The sequence below is a fragment of the Protomyctophum bolini genome (assembly GCF_963924005.1).
Source record: "Protomyctophum bolini genome assembly, chromosome: 19".
Lineage (NCBI taxonomy): Eukaryota > Metazoa > Chordata > Actinopteri > Myctophiformes > Myctophidae > Protomyctophum > Protomyctophum bolini.
The window spans coordinates 34,117,123-34,139,125 of NC_137880.1; the positions used below are offsets into that span (position 1 = coordinate 34,117,123).

Below are 22,003 nucleotides of genomic sequence, written 5' to 3' on the forward strand. Positions count from 1 at the left end.
TAAGACTAAGTAATAAATCTGTTTTATCATTAGGGTAATTCATTCCTTTTTTGAATGCCACGTAAACGACAAAACAATACTTCACACACATCTTTATTGATGCTTTTCATGTCAGTTTTAAGAGTTCACTGCAATGCTCATGATAGACTTATAAATAAGGAATGATTAAAGCATGTCATCAATTTTAAGACGTACATGCAATCTCACGACAATGCTTCAAAAAACGGAATGTGTGGGTTATAATAAAGCAATCATGTATCACTTTACTGGATTAGCGGTAATTAGAACGCATAGGAACAGAGACATCCAAATCATGTATCGCGGTAATTAGAACGCATAGGAACAGAGACATCCAAATCATGTATCGCGGTAATTAGAACGCATAGGAACAGAGACATCCAAATCATGTATCGCGGTAATTAGAACGCATAGGAACAGAGACATCCAAATCATGTATCGCGGTAATTAGAACGCATAGGAACAGAGACATCCTCCAATCATGTATCACTTTACTGGATTATTATAATCTTGGAATGAATTAAATTAATACAATCTGACAATTCCACCACCGTGCATCACATCTATATCTGTCCAACTAATGCAGGAAAATGAGCTGAAATGACATTACAAAGTACACGTTTGGTCAAGGGCAAGCATTATGGACTCGACACTTAAAAATACAGTATTGGAAAAAGAAAAGCCATGTGCCGCCACAATATGGTCATGTTAACAGAAATCCAGTTAGAATGTGGTCAGCAGCTGTAGCTTCCAAACACACAATGCAATAAATAAATATAGAACTTCTTCCACAAACCTCACTCCATGTGTCATTTCACAGTGACCGATATAAATGTCCTCTGACCACAGAGGGAGGTGTGATTAGTGCAGTGTTTTTAAAAGTGATGCTTTTAAAGCATCACATTCCATCCACTGGCAGGCAGCCTGGCTGGACTACCAGAGGCATGAATGTAGGCCACTAGTCTGAGACTAGTCTAGTAGTCCAGACTAGTCTAGACTAGTCTAGACTACTAGTCTGCTGCTTTGTCAATAAGGCCCGGAGCTGCGTCTCCAACGTAGCAGTGTCGTCATCCTAGGGGGAACAAAGACACAATCAAGCATGAATACAAATGTATTCCTTTAACTGTCCTGTATTATGGAAAATAATATGTTCTGAAATATACTACACGCAATGACAATATTGTGCTACCTAAAATAGGAATAGAATCACAGCCTTACATCATTAGTGGAATTGGACATCTTCAAAGCCAACATGGTCCAATTCTTTGCCTCAGAGATATTTCCTAGCTCCATGTGACACTAAAAAAAAAAAGCCAAATAACATCACATTGAACACTACTTTGAAAGAAAACATTGAGGCAGCAATTGTACTGTTTTTATTCAATCTTTCATTTACCTTAGCGATATAAAGTCTCACTCTCTTGGAGAAACCCGGGTCAAGTTCCTCTGCCTGAAGATGATGTATGACGGAACGTCAAGAGAAGAGCAATGTTTTAATGTTGTGCTGTCAAACATTTGATAAGAAAATGTTCTGCCTCCTCAGGTATTACTGTAAGCCTTAAAGCCTGAAGTGAATTATACGTTGCTGTACAAATTAAGCACGAGTGTAGACGAGCACCTTGAGAAAGTTCTCCAGGGCGTCATGTAGAGTAGAAGAGGGGGGGCTCTCGTACAGCGCAGCCGCTGCCTTCTTCTCCAGCCATCCTAGGGTCGCTACCTAGATGCACAACACACAAGGTCTATCATTCATCTACCTAGATGCACAACACACAAGCGTCTATCATTCATCTACCTAGACGCACAACACACAAGGTCTATCATTCATCTACTGTACCTAGATGCACAACACACAAGGTCTATCATTCATCTACCTAGATGCACAACACACAAGCGTCTATCATTCATCTACCTAGACGTACAACACACAAGCGTCTATCATTCATCTACCTAGATGCACAACACACAAGGTCTATCATTCATCTACCTAGATGCACAACACACAAGCGTCTATCATTCATCTACCTAGACGTACAACACACAAGGTCTATCATTCATCTACCTAGATGCACAACACACAAGCGTCTATCATTCATCTACCTAGATGCACAACACACAAGCGTCTATCATTCATCTACCTAGATGCACAACACACAAGCGTCTATCATTCATCTACCTAGATGCACAACACACAAGCGTCTATCATTCATCTACCTAGACGTACAACACACAAGCGTCTATCATTCATCTACCTAGACGCACAACACACAAGCGTCTATCATTCATCCATGCCTTGAACCAAATGATGTTGCAGAAACAGATCAAGTACACCATGTATGACAAAAGTAACTTGTGAAATTAGTGAAGGCATGACGACGAGGAGAGATTAGCTTTGCTCCTTGAAAACAACTCAAGGATTAGTTATGTCAGCAGTTTCCTTGGCTCACCTCATAGCACCATATATATATATATATATATATATATATCATGATAATATATATATATATATATATATATATATATATATATATATATATTAGTTATGTCAGCAGTTTCCTTGGCTCACCTCATAGCACCATCGCCCAAGCAGGAAAAAACACAGAGGGTCGTCATCTTTAATGGCTATTGCGCGGTCTAAATGCTCCTGCAGAGAACAAGAATACCAGCACATTAACTACAACACACAACTCTTAAAATATCGTACAGAAAACTAAAATGCGTGATCTTTTTTAAATTATTGTCATTTTATTGAATCAAGTTCCACTGAGATCAAATATAATAATAATAATCTTGTTCAACAGAACACAAGAGGTCTGTTGTCAGGCTCAATGAAGAAACTAAAAGGCCACCAAATGTCCCAAGTATGTAATCTAATCCTATGGTGCCCTCTAGTGATGGGGAACTGAACTGCATACTGAAGTCAGTGAAAGGCTCTATTGGAGATAGATGAAGGAGTGTGATGAAACCCGATGCTTTCACACTGAACCTAGCCCTGAGCCAAGCCAGTTTAAAGGCCCTTAGGCCCATAGCTAAGGGATTGGTCACTCTACCATATTTTGAAGTGGGATATCATATTACCAAAAATAGCCCTGGGTTTACAGACACTGCTCTGGAGTGGGATTAACGCTGATATTTCAGGGATATCCCCAGAAAAGTGTGTTAAGGGTTGGTGCTTAATTGTAGAATTGTCATTGACCACCGTAGCCCACTGTGGTTTAGACGACAAAAAAACACAATGTAGAAATATGTACGTAGTAAAAGTCCTGTATTCCACGTTTTCAAAATGTTTCAAAATGTTTTGAAATTGCCATCTGTAAGCTGAAAACGTTATTTTCAAACAATTTTAAACAATTTTAGTCTCATATAAAGTACAATATTTCCCTAAGGTGTCGTGGAGTACAATTACAAATGTAGTATAGAATTAAATGGACATCCTCTTCCTCAAGTAAAGTAAAAGTGCCTCTAAATTCAATTGTACATAACCCATTTAGGCCTGACGTCGAAATTTTAAAAATGTCTTCTAAATCATGACAGTTTTCTGAAATACCCATGTTTCTATATCAGTGGTGCTCAATATTTCATGTCAAAGACCCCGAAAATTGGCCTCTGGCCCCCCATCTGAAAATATGTAGTTCCAGGGAGACCCTCCAGAAGCAAAGATTTGAGTTAAAAATGTTCGTTCTGAAAAAATATATATATTCCAAATTTGCATCACATTTTCACGATCTTTCAAAAATAGCAGACCTACAAGCTCGCGCTATGAGCTTGTAGATCTGCTATTTTTCAATAGCTAAATTATAACAATGTTTAAAACACAAAAAGGGGTTCCTGCCCAAAATGGGTTAATTAAGAGCACAGTAAATGTGCATGAATTCCGTTTGTGTCTGAGCATAGGCATGGTGACGCCCCGCCTGCCTGTGATTGGCCTACCGACACTGCCTGCCTTGACTGTCCTGCTGGATAGTCTGATGCGAGGTTACTCCGTGGTGGAAAATGATAGTATGTATGGTATGATACAAGAGAACGCTAACTTGTACCTTTTATTTTTGTAGAAGAGGCAAAGTAATATTGTTTATGCCGTTTGCGTTGATGGAATAATTGATTGAACATGCGCGCCATAATATGATTTGATTTGGGTGTGTTTGTGTTGATTGGGTAAACTTGAAACATTACTGTACTATAAAAAGATCTATTTTCCCTTCATCTTTATCCATTTTAGTGTAATAGTATTAGTTTACTATAATTAGATTAATACACGATAATCAACACTAAACGTAATTCACGCACTAAATGTATTAACCCATTTTGGGCGGGAACCCCTTTTAGTGTTTTAAACATTATGTTATAATTTGGCTATTGAAAAATAGCAGATCTACAAGCTCAGAACTTGTAGGTCTGCTATTTTTGAAAAATCGTAAAAATGTGCTTCAAATCTTTCAGAAAATTGTCATGATTTAGAACACTTTTCTTTTTTTAAATGTCGACGTCAGGCCTGAACGGGTACCTTTCACCACTGACCTTGAGTATGTGACCGCTCTTCAGTTTGCCATGCATGCTGTCATACTGGGAGGTCAGACTTGCTAGTACTGCAAACCTGGACAGAGTTTAAATGGAAATGAATTCACATCGAAAAGTTTGTTGAAGACGACACACCCAAATTGTTACGTTAAGTCAAAATGGTTAAACATTTTACAGGTTCGGAGATTCAAAAGGTTCATTTCAGCATCCTACCATTTGTGGCATTCAGCGTTCAGGCCAGTCTTCTTTAGTGCAATCTCAGCCTCCTCGCGGCCTGTTAGAAGTTAAAGCTAAAGATATAATGACAGTCGGTATTATCCCAATGGTTGGGAATATAATATCAAATCATGCAATTGTCCAACAATGTTAATTTCACACAGCTGATGTTTCAACCTATGGTTTCAACTTGGCACAGCACTCTTTGATCATCCAACTATACACAATTGGGAATTTCAAGTTGCATTTGTACAGAACCGTTACTTTTCAGGATACAAATTCATAAACGGCAAAGCTCGGCAAAGCTGGTATTTAAACGGTATTTAACCCATTCTGACCGGGCACCCATTTTGGTGTTGGCATCATGTTATGCTTTAGCTATTGAAAAATAGCAGATCTACAAGCTCATATCGCGCCACCGAGTGGCGCGATACGAGCTTGTAGGTCTGCTATTTTTGAAAAATTCGAAGAACGACTGACATTTTTAGAATCTGATCTCAGGTCAGAATGGGTTAATCAGACCAGTGTGTGTCCAGTGGAAACCTCGTATGAATCTGATCTCAGGTCAGAATGGGTTAAACGATATAAACTACCTGTGTATGAGTACATTACCCTGTTCCGCAAAGGATCTCTTCTCCTGCTTGTCCTCTGTCGATTCGAACATGTCACTGTATGCCCGCGCCAGTCGCCATAGAAACTCCCGACTGTCTCCGTACTGTGAATGTGATGTCATGGCAACAGGGGAAAGAAACATTTATAGTCTCATCCACAGACACATGAAGATAAGCAAATATAGAAAACCATTTATCCCATTCTGACCTGAGATCAGATTGATACGAGGTTTCCACTGGACAGACACACACTGGTCTGATTAACCCATTCTGACCTGAGATCAGATTCTAAAAAATGTCAGTTGTTCTTCGATTTTTCAAAAATAGCAGACCTACAAGCTCGTAGCGCGCTATGAGCTTGTAGATCTGCTATTTTTCAATAGCTAAAGCATAACATGATGCTGCACCAAAATGGGTTCCCGTTCAGAATGGGTTAACTATGGTCATGTGACCATTTACATCTGTCATGTTCTACATTTGAATATGCAAGTGGATAATCCACCCTGCATTGGAGTCTAATTTTCAACCCATAAAATTCCCAAAGCAATTGATACAAGAGCACCTCCTTTAACCCATTTAGGTCTGACGTCGAAATTAAAAGAAAATTGTAGATCTGCTATTTTTCAATAGCAATGCTTAAAACACCAAAAGGGATTCCCGTACAGAATGGGTTAACCATATGAACCCTAGCGTCCCTATTCTAGTGGGCAAATAAAAATAAGCAAACATTCATCCACAATAGGTTTTGTGTAGACTCTACACCAAACCTATTGTCGATGAATGTTTGCTTATGCGGCCCTCGCCCCAAGTTGAGTTCGACACCCCTGGTGTAGAGGGAGGGATGAAAGGAGGGGGCCTAGGAGAGACCCCTGGGGGGGGGGGGGGGGGGGGGGGTGTTCACAGACCTTCAGTGATATTCAATTGGCGGCCTGCGGGCCACATGCCCTTGTGGCCCCTGGAAGAATTAAAAAATAATAATAATAAAAAATGTCTTCTTTTCTTTTTGAATAATAAGAGGGCTAATAAAAGTTACAGGTATGGTGTGTGTGATATTAATTGTGAGATTACCATAATGACAGTAATCATTAAAGGACCACTTTTCAACCTATATCTTCATATAATAGGTCCTCACTAATAATCATGATAAAATGGCACGTTCTTTTGTGTCACATAGGAGGGCTGTGGGCAGTTCAGAAACCCACCCAACAGTGACATCAATGGAGAATCCAAGCTAATAGAAACTGCAGGCTTTCTAGTCCTGAAAAGTTGCAATGCGAAAATGGAAGCCATCATTCTCACGATAATAAACCCTGTTAGGGTCCATATGGTTCCATTTGAACACTCTCAGAGTTACAGACCCATAAGGGTCCATTTGGTTCCAAACCATCATTTCCCTGGGGACCCCCTGGAACTGCCTCAAGGACCCTGGGGGTCCCCGGACCCCGAACCCCACTTTGGGAATCACTGCTCTATGTAATCTGATCTTTATAGTCTGATAAACTATTCTCACATAAATAAATATTGTTTAAAAAACAATCTGCCTAACGATGATGTCACTGGTGGTCGTGGACGGGTTTCTGAACTGCCCACAGCAGAGTGAGTGTTGTTGTGGAAATTAAGAGATGAACATTTAATAATACTTTAAGTTACAGTCTGAGATTATCTCTATCTGTCACACCCCTGTGGTGCTGGTTTGGTCCCGTTTGTTTTACGATGTTACATCCCATTTGTTGAATGTCTTGAGGCTATGTTGGCTGGTTTGGTTATGGTGGGAGTGAGCTATAAAAGCTGTCGCCTTTCTCTATTCGTGGAGTCAGACTGGGATTCCATACATGAACAGGTCCTGTAAGTCTTGTCTCATTACTCGAGTAAAAATCCTCATACTCCATAACTCTGAAATCTTGTGTTGCCTCATTATTCATTATTATGAATTGTCTTTTGAGCATCAGTCCCACAGACTGCCTTTACAGTGCGTGTGTGTGTCCGTCCAGCTGATGGTCATTAATGTCAAAGCAATGCTGTTTATGCACTGTCAAATAGGTCTAGGCCTATTCTAAGGTAATCTGAGTTCCCAGAAGTTTTATTTTTCGCCACTAGGCGGGCGAGAAAAAAGGAACTTCTGGGAAAAAAGGAACGTATCCCTGTGAGGGAAGTACGTTGCGCTCAGAATCTGAGCGGACACTCCCCTTTCCGGTCTGAAGCACTGTGCATACCATGAAAATAGTCAGAAGGGAATCCAATTCCAAATTGAATTGTAGTAGGCCACCACCGCTCAAGGAGCAATTGTTTCCCTTCCGTCTTATTTAGATGTAGCGCCCACTCCATGTGGAACTCCCTGTCTTTTGATTCGCATTTCATTTGAAGCGCAACGCACTGGGCCACGCCCCTGCTGGACAGGATCTGAGGCCAATTTTCCTAGACTAATTCTAAGGTAGCATATACCTGTATAGACATATTGTCCTGCTCATTACTGTGCGGAAATATACATAAATCTTCGTGTTTGAGCACAAAAAGCATTTTGAGACACACTGTGCGGCCCCCCACACACACAATCATTCTACAGGCCCCCGGCGTAATCTAATTGAATACCCCTGCCTTAGGATGTTCACAGACCTCTCCCTCTCGCTCACCTGTGCTCTGTGGGCGAGCAGCAGACGGAAGCCCTCCGCTTTGAGGGTGGCATCGCCCGTTTGTAGTACGTCACTCTGTGCCAACAGCAGAGCCAGCTCGCCGCTGGGAACCGACGCCACCACCTCCAGCCTCTCCTCTTTATGTTCTCCCTCTTCTTCTTCCTCCACTTCATCCTGGGAGTCGTCCTGGCGCAGGGTGAGAATGGTGGCGCAACTCTTCTCCTCCTCGTCCTCCTCGTCCTCCTCCTTCTCAGACTCCTGGTCCGGCTCTCTCTCGCCCCCCTCCTCCCTGTCCGTGTCACGGTCCGTGTAGTCGGATTCTGCATAGGCTGTGGAGTACCCTCCTTCACTGGTCTCCCCTTCATACATGCTGGCATTGCCCTGGCTGGCACTGAAGTAAACAGAACTGGAGGTCTGAGAGTCAGCACGGCCCCTGTGGATGTGACGACGTCTGCGTGCACGCTGGCTGTCCTCCACACCTTTCTTGACATCTTGGATGATCTGCGAGGCGATATCCTGTAGTCCACCCCTCAGCTCGGCCACCTCGGTGCGCAGTGAGGACACGCAGCTCAGCACCTGGTCTAGCTGGTTCCTCAACTCCGTCTGCTGCTCTGGAGACAGGCCCTGGACCACTGCCTCCACCGCTGCCACCGCCTGCTGCTGGGCCTCCGCCTCTGGGGGACACAACGGGGTTGGGGAAGGTGGAGTAGGGATCAAGCAGGAGAGGAAGCAGTGGTGGTTTTGGTGGGATAGGGTGTGGGTTAGTTGCAGTGTTGACAGTCAAGGGTGTTGGGGTATATTTATTGGGAGGCGGTCTTTTTTCCGACACCCAAATAGCCGACGGGACAATGGTCCGACAGTGTCGGACCATTGTCCGAAATACCGTCTTTTTACTCCCAACAGTTAGACATGACATTAGACAGACAGAAGACTATTATTTATGCTATATTATTTACCGCGTCTGTGTCACAGTATTGCGCAGCAGTGCACACACACACACACAGAGAGAGAGAGAGAGAGAGAGGTGCTGCGTGTTAAAAAATAAATATGCTTTTATTTATTTTTATAAATATGCTGGGGCACGGTGGCACAGTTGTTAGTGCTGTCGCCTCACAGCTAGAAGGTCCTGGGTTCGATTCCCGCTCGGGGCGCTGTGGGTGCTGGTGGCATGTTTCCTCCTCCGCATCATCAGTGCCCATACCCGAAGGCGAGGTTGGCGAAAGGGCCTTTCTGTGTGGAGTTTGCATGTTCTCCCCGTGTCCCCTAGGGTAGGTACCCCAAAAAAACATGCAGTAATCCTGGTCTCTAAACTGCCTCCTCCTGGCCAGCCGGGGCGCCTGATGGAGGGGAAAGGAACTGGTTGGAATAACGTGTTCCTTCCACGCGCTACGTCCAACCAGGGAAACTCCCCCCTGTCAGGTGTAAAGGAGCAACTTGGACACCCAAGCATGAAGGAAGCATGAGTTAAGTCCGTTGCTCTCCCCAGGTTGGCGGAGGATGTGTAGAGCCCAGGATCACATTAGATGATTGACACAGGGGTGAAAAATGGGTTACAAAATCGTGGGATAAAAAATATATTAAAAAAAATATATATATATGCTACTCATCTTTGTGTTCTGTTTCACCTTATTGCTGAGTGACGCACAGTTGCACACAGGGAAAAGCAACAATTAAGGGGTTTCTCTAGAGAGGAATCTACAAGCTCGAATCATGGCGGTCCCGACCGGTCCGGGACCTCCATGATTTTTAGGGACTCGACACGTCCCAGACGAGGCTCTGTTCTGGGCCATTTTCGCGATCGCAGCAGGGTCTCTCCTCCCCTCTCTCTCCCTCCCCTCTCTCTCCCTCCCCCCTCTCTCTCTCTTCCTCCCCCCTCTCACACACACACACACACACACACACACACGTGTGTGCGCCGCGCCCACGCACGCACACTCACTTGCGTTGCTGCGCGTCTCCCGTGTCGGACTGTTGCCTCGTCTTAACTACGGTTTGTCTGACTATTGCAGGAACTTCTGTCTGTCTAATGTCATGTCTAACTGTTGGAGTAAAAAGACGGTATTTCGAACAATGGTCCGAAACTGTCAGACCATTGTCCCGTCGGCTATTTAGGTGTCGGAAAAGAAGACATGCACCCATATTTTATTTATTAACTAAAACTGGACTATGCATCTGCACACCGCGATGGTTGGGAAAACATAACATAGCGTCACTGAAGGTGATAAGCGACTCACCCAACCCAACACATCTCTGGTTTTACTAAACGAAATTACCGGAGTATGTATGCCTTAAACTGATTTAGTCGGGGCAGATCTATTTGGAGACGTCTTCAAAACACAGAACCGGGTCAAGCCCCATTCCCAGTTAATTGAGGAGGAAGTCACATCATACAGGTTAGCGGACTGCATCAATGTTGATAGTGATCCTTTTGCCTGGTGGAAGAGCAACGAGAGCAGGTTCCCCCATGTAGCAAAAGCTGCACGTCGTCACTTCTGTGTCCCTGGAACCTCTGTTCCAAGTGAGAGAGTGTTCTCCACCACAGGGGACATTGTTAGCGCAATTTTGGAAATTTCCTGTTCTTTTTATGCAAAACATGTACCGAAATCGAACCGAAAACCGTGGCCCCCATACCGAGGTACGAACCGAACCGAGGTGTAACTGAACCGTTGCACCCCTAATGTCCCCCCGCTTCGGATCTTCGGTGTGTCGGAAAAGCGTGCGCACCCCATTTAGTCTCCTATTTTACAATACAACTTGACAATAATAAACTTTTCTCACTTCTTTCTAATTTTCACAGTTAAACGTATGTAAGGGATTGGGTCATTTGGTTTACAGGGAAATCCAAGTAATAGTGATCAATCTTGTTACTAAACATTTGGGACTTGTCAAGTGTAAAAGACTATTTTGCTCTCATGAATCCACAGTCAGCAGAGTCAGATTGAACAGGGATATATGCATGTGTATATTTTAGGCCTTTACGAGGGCCATTATAATCCACCACTCCTGAATGGAGTGCCTGGTGCTGGGAGTCTGGTGCAACACACAGGTCCTGGGTCTGGTGAGAGCAGGAGTGGACCTGGTGAGACGTAGGAGGGGCCCAGACAGGAGTCAACCCACAGAGCCTAGTCCTTCCACGCGCCAGATTTTGGTTCTCCCAGTCCCGGCAGAGTTGTTTTCCGGGGCAACGGATTGTGTGGCCTTGCTCATTCCCTGATGGACTGATCGAGGGTAGCTAGCCTACTGGGACGTAAGTCGGGATTTGATCAACCCCAACTGGGTCGCCTGAGTGAGGGGTATGATGATGGAAGACCCGAAACCCTGTTTTGACCTCAGGAAACATCACTGAAGATACGTCCATGGTGCATCCATGCAATGTATTTTTTAGTTATAGTTGTATAAGATGTTTAACATTCGATTAGTGCAGGGCGAGGCCTTTACCATATTGTACAATATCAGGAGGTTGAATAAATAGGTGATAGGTGGCACGCCACTCTTTCTCGTGGTTTGATTGATTGATTGTTCTTTATTCAAGTGTCATGCTTCCAAGGAAGCCCAGCCCATATGGACTTACAGGACACTTTTACTTACATTTTACATAAACAATGATAGTAAACCGACAGTTGGCAAACGATGATCAAATGCATAACCAACTAAAAACAAGCTTCTTACATGGCAGATTACATAGTTATACAATTGTGAAGTTATGTGAAAGATGACATTGGGTAGAAGATCACTAGTCAGTGTATCCTGGATTTCTTAAACAGCAATACTTTTGCTACTTCATCATCCTCTGGGTATCTTCCTTCTCTCATATAGCATATTTTCTGACTTAAGACAAGCTTGGTGGCTTTTTCACACACACACACACACGCACACATACACACACACACACACACACACACACACACACACACACACGTGATCGTGCGTCGACCCTACCTTGAGCATCCAGGGTCTCCTGCAGCAGAGCTATTGGCCCATGATCATCATCATCATCATCGGTGCTGTCAAACAGCCGAGGAGCTGAACTGGCCCCATCACGATGGCTGCTGCTGGTCCCCAGCAGCAGAAGAGGTCTCTGGGATCTCCTCCTCGTGACCTCTTTGTAGATGATGTACGCTATCAAACCGAGGCCAGCGGTGGCCGACACAGCCAGTCCTATCAAACCACTCCTACCCAACGACGAGGTCATTACGCTTCTTCACAACCACCACGACAAAACCAGGCGAAAATAATACAAACTGGCAGGTTTTAATATTAAAAAAAGAAATGAAAATATACGTCTTCAAATGGAGTTAAATATTCGATCAATTGTCCGACTTATAGATGACAGTAAGCTATGCAATGTTGTATAATGTAACGTGTTAAGTAAAGTCGTTTATAGGAGACGTTTACCAACCGTTTATCATCAACACCAAAGCAGCGAGCTGTCACATGAACTAGCGTGGTGGTCTGGTCGGATCTATATTCGTGAGGTTTTCTGCTTTGACGATCTCCTTAATACTAGTACATATCACTACCGCACGCGTCTTGTTACGCGAAACATTATCTAAACATATACATACGAGCGTTGACCTTAAACGCTACAAAAAGCCACCATGCTAATGGTGGTTGTCGTGCGCGTCGCTTCTTGCGCTTCGTCTGTTTGTTATTATGCCAAATTGCCAATGAAGTGCTAAATTCAGCACCACGAAACATCCGGCTTGAAATGCTCTCTCGGTGTTACAACAATAAAAGTTCTTCTCATGACTCATACGGACGTCTATAGATATAAATTACTAGAATTTCGCCCCCCAGTGACAGTGACAGTGCAGTCAGAGAGTAGTTCACAGGTCACACACAGGAGCAGTGAAAGGGGGAGGGGACTTGGGATGGCAGTGTAGAGTAGGCACGACATTGAGGGGATAGAAACCATCCCGGTCGCGTGGTTCATAACGCGTGTGTCACTGTGAAGGACTGGCCCCATTAAGTGAACGTAGTTGGCGACACAGGAGCAGTGAAAGGGGGAGGGGCCTTCGGATGGCAGTGTAGAGTAGGCACGACATTGAGGGGTAGAAACCATCCCGGTCGCGTGGTTGATCTAACGTGTGTGTCACTGTGAAGGACTGGCCCCATGAAGTGAACGTAGTTGGCGTAGTAGACGCCAACATGACGATTTTGACGTAGGCTGTTGAGGTTGAGCAAGAATAGCGTGTTTCAGAAAAGTAATATTTAAACAGTAAATAAGACATTTTTGGCGAATGCAATGTAGTCTATATGTTTTGTGGGAGTGTGCAGGTTTTATTTTGCATAGAGAGATGTGTGGTGGAAGTGTGGTTTGTATAAAATGAGCACATCATACGTGCAAAAGTGCCATTTTTGAAGAACAAATAAAGTTAGGATACATACAATTATCTAATGTTATTCACATTTACGGTTACAAATTGCCTATTATCTTTATTCATGGACTTTTATTTTGGAATTATTTATTTATAATGGTAAACCGCGTCACTACAGAAGCACTGAAGCGCCGCACACCACAGTGACCACTCACTTGACCACTTTTAATACCAATTGTATTGTTTAGTGTAGGGTATAGGCCTACTAGGCTACTCCTGAGTCCTGCATTTCATTGTCATAAGAGTGGATTGTTAGGATAGGCTAGATGTCTGGACACTGTCCCTATACAGACAGTAATTGGACAACAGAGACCTTGAAGCTGTTTAATTACATTGTATGCATTTTGTTGACATAAAAATATATATATATATTCTTTCCAAAAAATACAAATAAAATACATTATTCAGCAAAGTTCACACATTAACAACAATCTGGTGGAATACTCCCCTATGGCAATAGGAAGCATGCATGCTCACATTTCCAAGATATAGCTTTATGCTCTCTTCAACCTATCTCTGGCATGGCAAGTCCCACCCAACTGTCTAGCATAGGCCTAGTGGCCTAGGGATTTGGGGCTCTGGCCGTAGGCTACTAAGTGCACTTGGACCACATCTGTTGCACGACTGGGGTGCAAACCAAGGACACGGTAAGCAACTGCATTGGACCAACAGCAATGCCTTTCACAAATTCACATCTGTGCCAACACTCGGCCTGGCAAAGCAGTCTTAAACACTTAACGCCCTATATTTCATTGTACAACAAATAGCAAAAATAGCCATGCAATGTGCAAGATGTGCCACCACTGGGCCTGACACAGCAGTAAGCATTTCATTGTACAATCAACAGTATATAGCCAATGTGCAAGTGTTGCTGTTTTCTTTTTCTTTTCCCAAAATAGGGACGCCATTGTTAATGTGGTTAAGACAGAAGAGGACAATATTATGGCTCAAGACACAGGAGGAATAACATTAGGTCTATACCTTCATTCAGCACCGCTGTTTTAAAGTGCTTTGTTGTGACCGAGGCGAGGACCACAGTGCTGCATCCTTGATGTGGACAGATTCTCAATTAACTTTACCCATGATAGGCCTACCCCCCACCCACCCCATTGACATATTGACCCACACACCCCGCAAAGGGGTGAACTGACAGCAAACCTTGTGAATTACAATTTGCAGGTGATGTACTGTACGTGATCATTCATAAATTAAAGTAAGTGTTAAATAGCCCTATAGCAATCATTGCTATATAGAGTAAATAATAATATTAATAATAAAACTTTCTTTATATAGCACCTTTCGAAATTGTGAGTGCTTTACACACTTAAGGAACAAGGATACAAACAACAGAACAAGATGCAACAGGAAACATTTCAAAAGTCAGCAAAATAAAATAAGCAACAGAAGAGATTTCAATAATCAGTTAAATTAAATAAAAATAATAATAATAAGAGTTGGCACTGAAGGCTAATCTATAAGTGCATTTTCAGTATAGGGATTTAAAAGAGGACTTGCTTTGGTCTTTAAATTACAGACTTGGGGATCTATAAGGTCTTTGCTTGATGATCTCATCTCAGACAGCGAGTTGGGACGTAGGGGGAGATTAGATCAAAGCTGTAGGGTGGAGCGAGACCAGACCTTGTATAACGTGAGAAGGACTTTGAAATCAATTCTAAAGGAGATTGGGAGCCAGTGCAGGGAAGCTAAAATGGGTGTGATGTGGTCGAATTTCCTGACAATGAATAAGGCTCTCCCCATCTTTATTAAACAGATGACAGAAGAGACAAAATTGGAACTGGATCACTATAAAATTGAAGCTGATAAATGATCATGGTAGGGTTCTCTCTCCTGATTGGATAAAATGGCTATCCCTTCCCGACCTGAAATTGTATTTTCTGTTTAGTGTTTACTGGAGAAACGGGAAAACACCTGTTCCTGAACAAACAATACACCATTGATTACTATTGGAATAGGCTATATAATAGAGCTTTAACCGTTAAACAAAACACAAAAAAAGAAAGAAATACGGTACACTTTTAATGAATAGTATCGACATTAATTGCTAACACACTCCATTAATTGTTGGTACTAATGAATGATTCTGTCGGAACAGAACTGCTTGTGTTGTTGGCTCTTGACACATGGTAGATATCTGGAGAACAAGAAATGTTTTAGTGAAATGGCTCATTCAATCTGCAAAATATCTACAAGTGGTTCTCAAACTTCTTTGTGTCATGAAGGACCCCCAAATTAATGTGTGTTTGGCTACGGCCCGTAAATGGTGCATTTATATTGCGAAGATATTTGCATAGATTGTATTACATTCACCTATTCACACACGCATTCATACGCCGAAACCATGCAAGGCACCAACCAGCACATCAGGAGCAAGTAGGGGTTCAGTGTCTTGCTCAAGGACACTTCGACGGGAGCCCGAGTTCGAACTGGCAACCTCCGGCAACTCTACCCCTGAGCCGCCGGTTAGATCAGTGAATCTATTATTATTAAACATGATGCAACTTACTTTGCCTTCCACGTATTCTCCTGATGAAGAAGGAAGTGATACCACCACTTGTACTCTGTATGGAAAATATGGACCAGTAATTATAAGAATGTGTTCACACAATGCAAGCCGCAACACCATCATTAAAGAGGCGCTTCACTTGTGTCCTTGACAGTTGTCAGTGCACTAGCGCCTCCTACTGGTTGTTCTGGGTGCCTGTTTGGTGGGGAGGGTTACTAGTGGAGAATGAAACACTCAAAATTATTTAATTATTATTAATTTGTATGTCCTTGTGGAAGTGATCAAATTATAATTTAGTCCATCTGGTGTGAGGTGCAATAGCTTGGCATTTTACTTGTGACAGAAGAAAGCACTGTTCAATGGCGGAGAGTAGGAGACTCTTGCCTCGTGGCTACCTGCATTCCACATGACATCGCTTTTATGTTTCAATTCATATTCGTATATTTTTGTCTAAATGGGATTAAGTGACAAAGGTAAAATGCTTGATCCATTTCGAGGTCAACACAGTAAAAGAAGTGTTAATTGCGACTGTAGGTCGCACATTACTATGAAACCTGTCCGTCAGTAAGGTCACACCTCCATATATGGTTGTCAGCTCATGACGCCTCGTAACATCACGCCTCGTGACACGTCACTACCATATACTGTATGGTAGATGCTCCATATACTGCCATCTCCATATATGGTTGATGCCCCATATATGGCTATCTCCATATATGAAGATCACGGCACTGACCTCATCGAAAACTCGAAGATTTAGGCCTGGCCCTACCTGGGCCCTCATCAAACCCTGTACACTCAAAGACACTGCCCCGCTTGCCACCCTTATATCTCCATATATGGAGCTGGCCTGTTCTGACATTCCATGTTGATCTTCATGTCCTCATCAAACCCTGTACACTCAAAACACGCTCCATATATGGCCAGACCTCATCAAACCCTGTACATTCAAGACACCGCTGCCACCCTTAGATCTCCATATATGGAGCTGGCCTGTTCTGACATTCCATATGTTGATCTGTCCTCATCAAACCATGTACACTCAAAACATGCTCCATATATGGCCAGTACAGAATTCATTCCATATGTTGATCTGACCCCCATGCCAAAGCGGTCGCTTCTCGCCCTCAGGGCGTCTTACTGGTTGTTATTGGTTGACGGTGCACATGAGGCCAATTTCACACCAGCGAATACATTTGGAGAAAATGGGGGGAAACTGCAAAAGAAAAGTCAAATGGCAAACTGATGCTAGTGGAACTAACTGTGGTTTTAAAAACTACAGATTTTCACATTTTCACTTACTGTTGTTTGATAGGACAAGCCGGTGCTTGGAATTCCTGCAAGTCGTCGTCCTACTTTTACTAAGGCCTTTCGGATCTGTAGGCAGAGTGTTTGAATGTTATACAACAAACATAAAATACAAATTCAAATGTTTTATTTTAATATAGTTTAGTATGCATCTGCATTAGTGTATGTTCTATATTTGTATACTACAACATACCTCTGAATCCAACAGTGTCCCAAACATTAAAATGAAGAAACCCTAAATGAAATAAATAAATAAAGACAAGTGTTTTATTGATGGTTGTATACATCAGTATAGTAATGTATAGTAGGACTATGAATTCATGCCCAAACTGTTTGTTTGTGACCTTTTTTGCCCAATAAATTACTTTGTTAAAAATGTCACAGCTCTTGCCATAACTTTGCGGAATTGAAGTTTCCCCAGCAGACCTCGATCATAGCATAGAGCGGAGGCAATAAGTAATATTGCTTTCATGCAATTTGTTGCGGTCAAATGTGTTTTTTAGTTTTTGCTTGTTTCATGAATGTGTTATTAGCTGCCATTACAAATATCCATGCCTTGGTTGTCCCACATGAGCCGCCACAGTCTGCTAAACAGATGTTATGCTGTTATGTGTTTTGCAAAGTCCCGGAAAAGACGCACTGTGATTGGCCAGTACAGTCACTTTGATTGGCAGTTGTGCCGAATGCTCACCCCAAAACATGATTTACGAGACTGTGATAGAGAGGAGGGAAAATCACACCCGTGTGAAGTGAGGGGCGCTCTTATCATCATACATCTGATTCCGGACAATCACAATTTGCGTCTTCAATTTTCTGCCCTCACTTTTTATCCGCAATATGTATCCTCAGCCAATCAAATCGCTAAAATTCACACAAACACACAAAGCTGGGCATAGGAGGGGCTAGCACCCCTCAAAATAGACCCCATGGCAAGTCATTTGGGATCAATATAAGTAGGAAAATTAGCCTATATGTTTTTTCCTTACCTGTAATGAGTTGAAGAATGCGAAGGCAACATGGATTCCAATATTTGTTGGAGCCGTCATAGTTCCCACTCCCAGACCCCAAGTAATTCCAATGAAAGCAGTCAAACAGGCCAAGAATTTTGCGATGGCTCTCACCATTTTCTGTTGTCTTTTTTTGTTTTGATCTGACTGGACAGCAATCAGATATGTGCGCAAGGCAATGAGTAGAATTATGACGTTTATAAGAACAATGGTCAAGGCAGGAATCACAAACGCAAGTAGGGCTTTCGTCTTGTGCCAGTTTAGCCAACAAGCGTTGTATTCTCTGATGTAGCCATTGTGGCCCGCTGTCGAGGCAATGGTGACGACTGCTATAATTAAAGGACCTCCGTAGCCCAAACAGAAAGCAATGGCCATCATGATTGGTTTAGACGGATGGGAGAAGGTGGCGAAGGATATGTAAAGCATGAGAAGGCCATACACAAACGACCAAAAGAACAGGGCAAGGTAGAAAAAGTGTATGAAAAATGTTGCTGCGCGGCATGGAGCGACTGGAACTCTGTAATCTTCCCCTGGATTTTCAAGGGGGTTGTCGGCAATTGCTGATCCAATGATGAACCAGATGTCTGCCATAAGCAGAGACACAGCAATGTTCACAATACAAACATGACGCATGTATAAGATTGTCTTATACATTGTCTTATTGTCTCTTATTGTCTTCCAAATGACTATCTCAACGATGAGACAAATGACCAAGCATCCCATTGATATCCCTACGCCAACGTACGAGATTATGTCCAGTAAAACTTTAATTTCTGGGGGAATGTCAATCGACATAAGAATTGAGAAGGAGGTTAGGTGGGTGCAGTTACAGGTGACGGTATCATTTATGTCTGACACAAAAGCACACCCCTCGTGGTCCCATCCGCCGAGGTTATCAAAGAGTGCAAAGTTCCAGAAGACGCACTGTGGGCTCAATGTCAACGACGTGTTTTGTTTGTCAAAAGTTATTATCACATTTTCAACCGTGGTGTTCAGCTTGACCATCAGAACTTTGCCATTGATGATGTTCTCATAGCTGGTTTCGTTGCTAGTGGTATTGAAGCTGCTGGCGTTGAAGCTGGCATTCCTGGGAGGTAGAATGCTGTTGAGGGGGAAGACAATGGTGGTAATGAAGAGGTTGGTAGCACTGGTGTTTAGAATGTTGAGGGTGACACTAGAGTTAATGTCCGCCTGGTACGAGTTGTTGAATCTTGTTCTGTCCAGCAGAATGAGGTCGGTTGATATATTAAACTCCCCTTCCAAGGCGTCAGTGATACTTTCCAATGAAATTAGAAACTTTGAGCTGACATTGAGGGTTTTGTTGGTGTTTAAAATGGACCAGGATTCTGTTGCTGCTTCATCAATGATGACATCCACTATTTCCAGGATATCCTGCAGACAAAACGGCATTTCTCTGTTAGAGTGATAACATGCATGTTTATCTTGTTTTAAGCTACAAAATATTGCATAATACTGTAAGCAAAGTACAATGTGACATAATAAAGCTCTCCTGTGGTTCTCAATTGGGTGTTTTAGTGATGAACAACAGGTCTAACATCTAGTGTTTCATATTTTCATTAAGCTGAGATTATTAGGTTACCATGAAAGTAAGAATCATTCACCTACTCCATAATAACATTCTATATATTTTCTTTAATAGGCCTTAAAAGGTATATTTTTGAGGCGAGGGCTGCGAGGCATATAGCAACCTATATGGGGATTTCTTTCCACTGCTTACCGTCATGACATCCTCATCGACATCAACGGCGACATCTGCAATGTTGTCCAGGATGTCAATAATAGCAGATATGGTTGCACTCGAACCAGTAATTACTGTTTGATATGCATCTGCCACCTTAGTTAGATTCCTCACAAATTCTGGAACTGTCTCCGCAACCAAATCCTAAAAGAATCAAACATGTCAATAGCATTTGCATGGTACCAACCAAGAACATTCTGTTACCAGTGGTTCTGTACTGTTACCAGTGGAGCTCAAATGTCAAGAACTCCCAAATTAATAATCAGTGGACCGGGCCCCATCTGGAAATATCTTGTACCAAAGACCCTCATACAAGATAATTGTTGTTAAACCATTTCAACAAATATTCCACATTCCAAAAAAAAGTTATTTTTTTAAAAGTAGCTGACTTATAACTTCCCAACAAGTATCCCAACGTGTTGTGAGCTTGTAGATCAGCTATTTTCAAATATCCGCTGTGTATAGGGTTATAGTGGCTAAACAGATTAAATTAACTCATTTCACTGGTGGGGACCCCCTGGAACGCCCTCGAGGACGCCCCAGAGCCCATTTTGAGAACCACTGGTGAAAGTGATTCCCCTTCATGTGGTTGTATTCCATATAAAGATTTTTTTTAAAAGGCCTCTTTTACCTGGGATTCAGTCAGAAGATCTCCTATTTCTGTTACAATACAACTATCCTCCAGAAGTTTCCATTGTCCACTGCCCACACATTCGGCGAGTATTATTCCAACCTGGCCAGGACCACATGCTCGTTCTGATATGTCTCCTTCTCGTCCACTACCATACTCCTCATCATTACATGTAGGACCTTGTGCCAAGTGCAAAGAATCCAGTTATTTCCATGCAAATTTTATGACTGCAACAATAATACATACGTTGTATGACAACAACAATAATAATAATAAATATAGCTGCAAGCAGCGATAAGGCGGGACCAAGAAAGAAGACAATACACAATAAGAACAATATGCACAAATAAGAATCACAGGCTGAGTTGTCGCTACCTGGATTTGAACCAGTGACCCTGTGGTCCCAAGGTGAGAGCTCTACCGACTGAGCTATGCAGACACTGTCAGTTGACTCATTCTAAACAGTAACATCATGTCCTGGTCTTTATCCATTACTACAGTGTTTTCACGTACAAACTTCTCTTTGTACGCTTTCAGTGCTATTTGGCATGACCCTCTACCATACTGTACAGTTGCAAAAGCATATGACGCTGCATGTATGTATTAGGGACAAAAGAAGAATTTTAACAAACCAGCAATTTTCATTGGCTCATAAAAACGTCATTCTTTTTACTTAAAATAAATGTACTACGATAATATGTCTGTATAGGTCCAAAGTTCACGTGTAGACGTTTTTGTGCATTTTGATCAAATATCCTGGGAGGAGATACATTTTAACTGTTTATCATATAATTCAAAATGGCAGGTGATCTAAACTTTAGATTCTAAAGGTCAGAGGTTAAAAGTCAGTGTATCAAAGTGTCATTGCCAACGGCCAAACGGTTCATGAGCTATGCAGGTTCAAAGTTAGCATTTTCAATTGAGCGCTATAGCGCCACCATTTGGCCAATCATCATGGGCTTCGCATAGTCACCGTTTGGTATGGCCCTCTACCAGATTACCGTGTTTCGCGAAGACCGACTGCACGGTTCAGCCAGAACTGCTATTTTTGGCGGAAGAAGGAGAAGAAGAAGAAAAAAAAAAACCCAAAAACAATAAGTGACCTTCTTCGTGACTTTTGGTATGGTGGGAAGCTCCTGGGTTGAATTTCCACCCCAGGCCAACTATAGACAGTAAATTGCTTGACTTACTCCCACGGAAGATGTTCAGAGTTGTTGTCTTTTTATAAATGGCGTAATTGGTGTTGGTCCCAGTCGCATAACACGTGAAGTGTTTTTCGACATCACCTGCGCAGTTTCCAATTATATACTTGTAGATGATGCAGAAAGGATCTTCTTGACCTTGGTTATCTGTGAACATTTAATCATATTGGTGAATTACAGGCAGCTGTGTGTATAGCTTTTATA

The 22,003-nt window shown here is 42.5% G+C and overlaps 2 protein-coding genes across 2 annotated transcripts; both read right to left on the bottom strand.

Annotated features, from left to right (window-relative positions):
* Positions 1-5: 5 nt before the first annotated feature.
* Positions 6-12,710, bottom strand: rmdn3 (regulator of microtubule dynamics 3). The gene is made up of 10 exons (XM_080790290.1): positions 11,930-12,710; positions 7,991-8,664; positions 5,362-5,464; positions 4,747-4,807; positions 4,534-4,609; positions 2,582-2,659; positions 1,637-1,735; positions 1,415-1,468; positions 1,237-1,317; positions 6-1,090 (listed from the first exon to the last, which is right to left on the bottom strand). Exons 1-10 carry the CDS (start codon positions 12,180-12,182, stop codon positions 1,016-1,018), a joined length of 1,554 nt encoding a protein of 517 aa, XP_080646416.1. The 5' UTR covers positions 12,183-12,710; the 3' UTR covers positions 6-1,015.
* Positions 12,711-17,039: 4,329 nt separating this feature from the next.
* Positions 17,040-19,617, bottom strand: LOC308334690 (adhesion G protein-coupled receptor F5-like; the record flags this gene model as incomplete). The annotated part of the gene is made up of 4 exons (XM_080791494.1): positions 17,040-17,108; positions 17,195-17,269; positions 17,394-17,435; positions 18,187-19,617. 4 exons carry the CDS (start codon positions 19,615-19,617, stop codon positions 17,040-17,042), a joined length of 1,617 nt encoding a protein of 538 aa, XP_080647620.1.
* Positions 19,618-22,003: the final 2,386 nt, after the last annotated feature.

Bases quoted from the DNA above. Each gene is read 5' to 3' on its own strand.
- rmdn3 (XM_080790290.1), bottom strand. From the start codon at position 12,182: ATGACCTCGTCGTTGGGTAGGAGTGGTTTGATAGGACTGGCTGTGTCG. The intron at 2,660-4,533 runs GTCAGTGGTGAA...TGTTCTCTGCAG, and splicing joins AGAGCGGTCACATACTCAAG to GAGCATTTAGACCGCGCAAT. The intron at 1,318-1,414 runs GTAAATGAAAGA...TTTTTTTTTTAG, and splicing joins TGAGACTTTATATCGCTAAG to TGTCACATGGAGCTAGGAAA.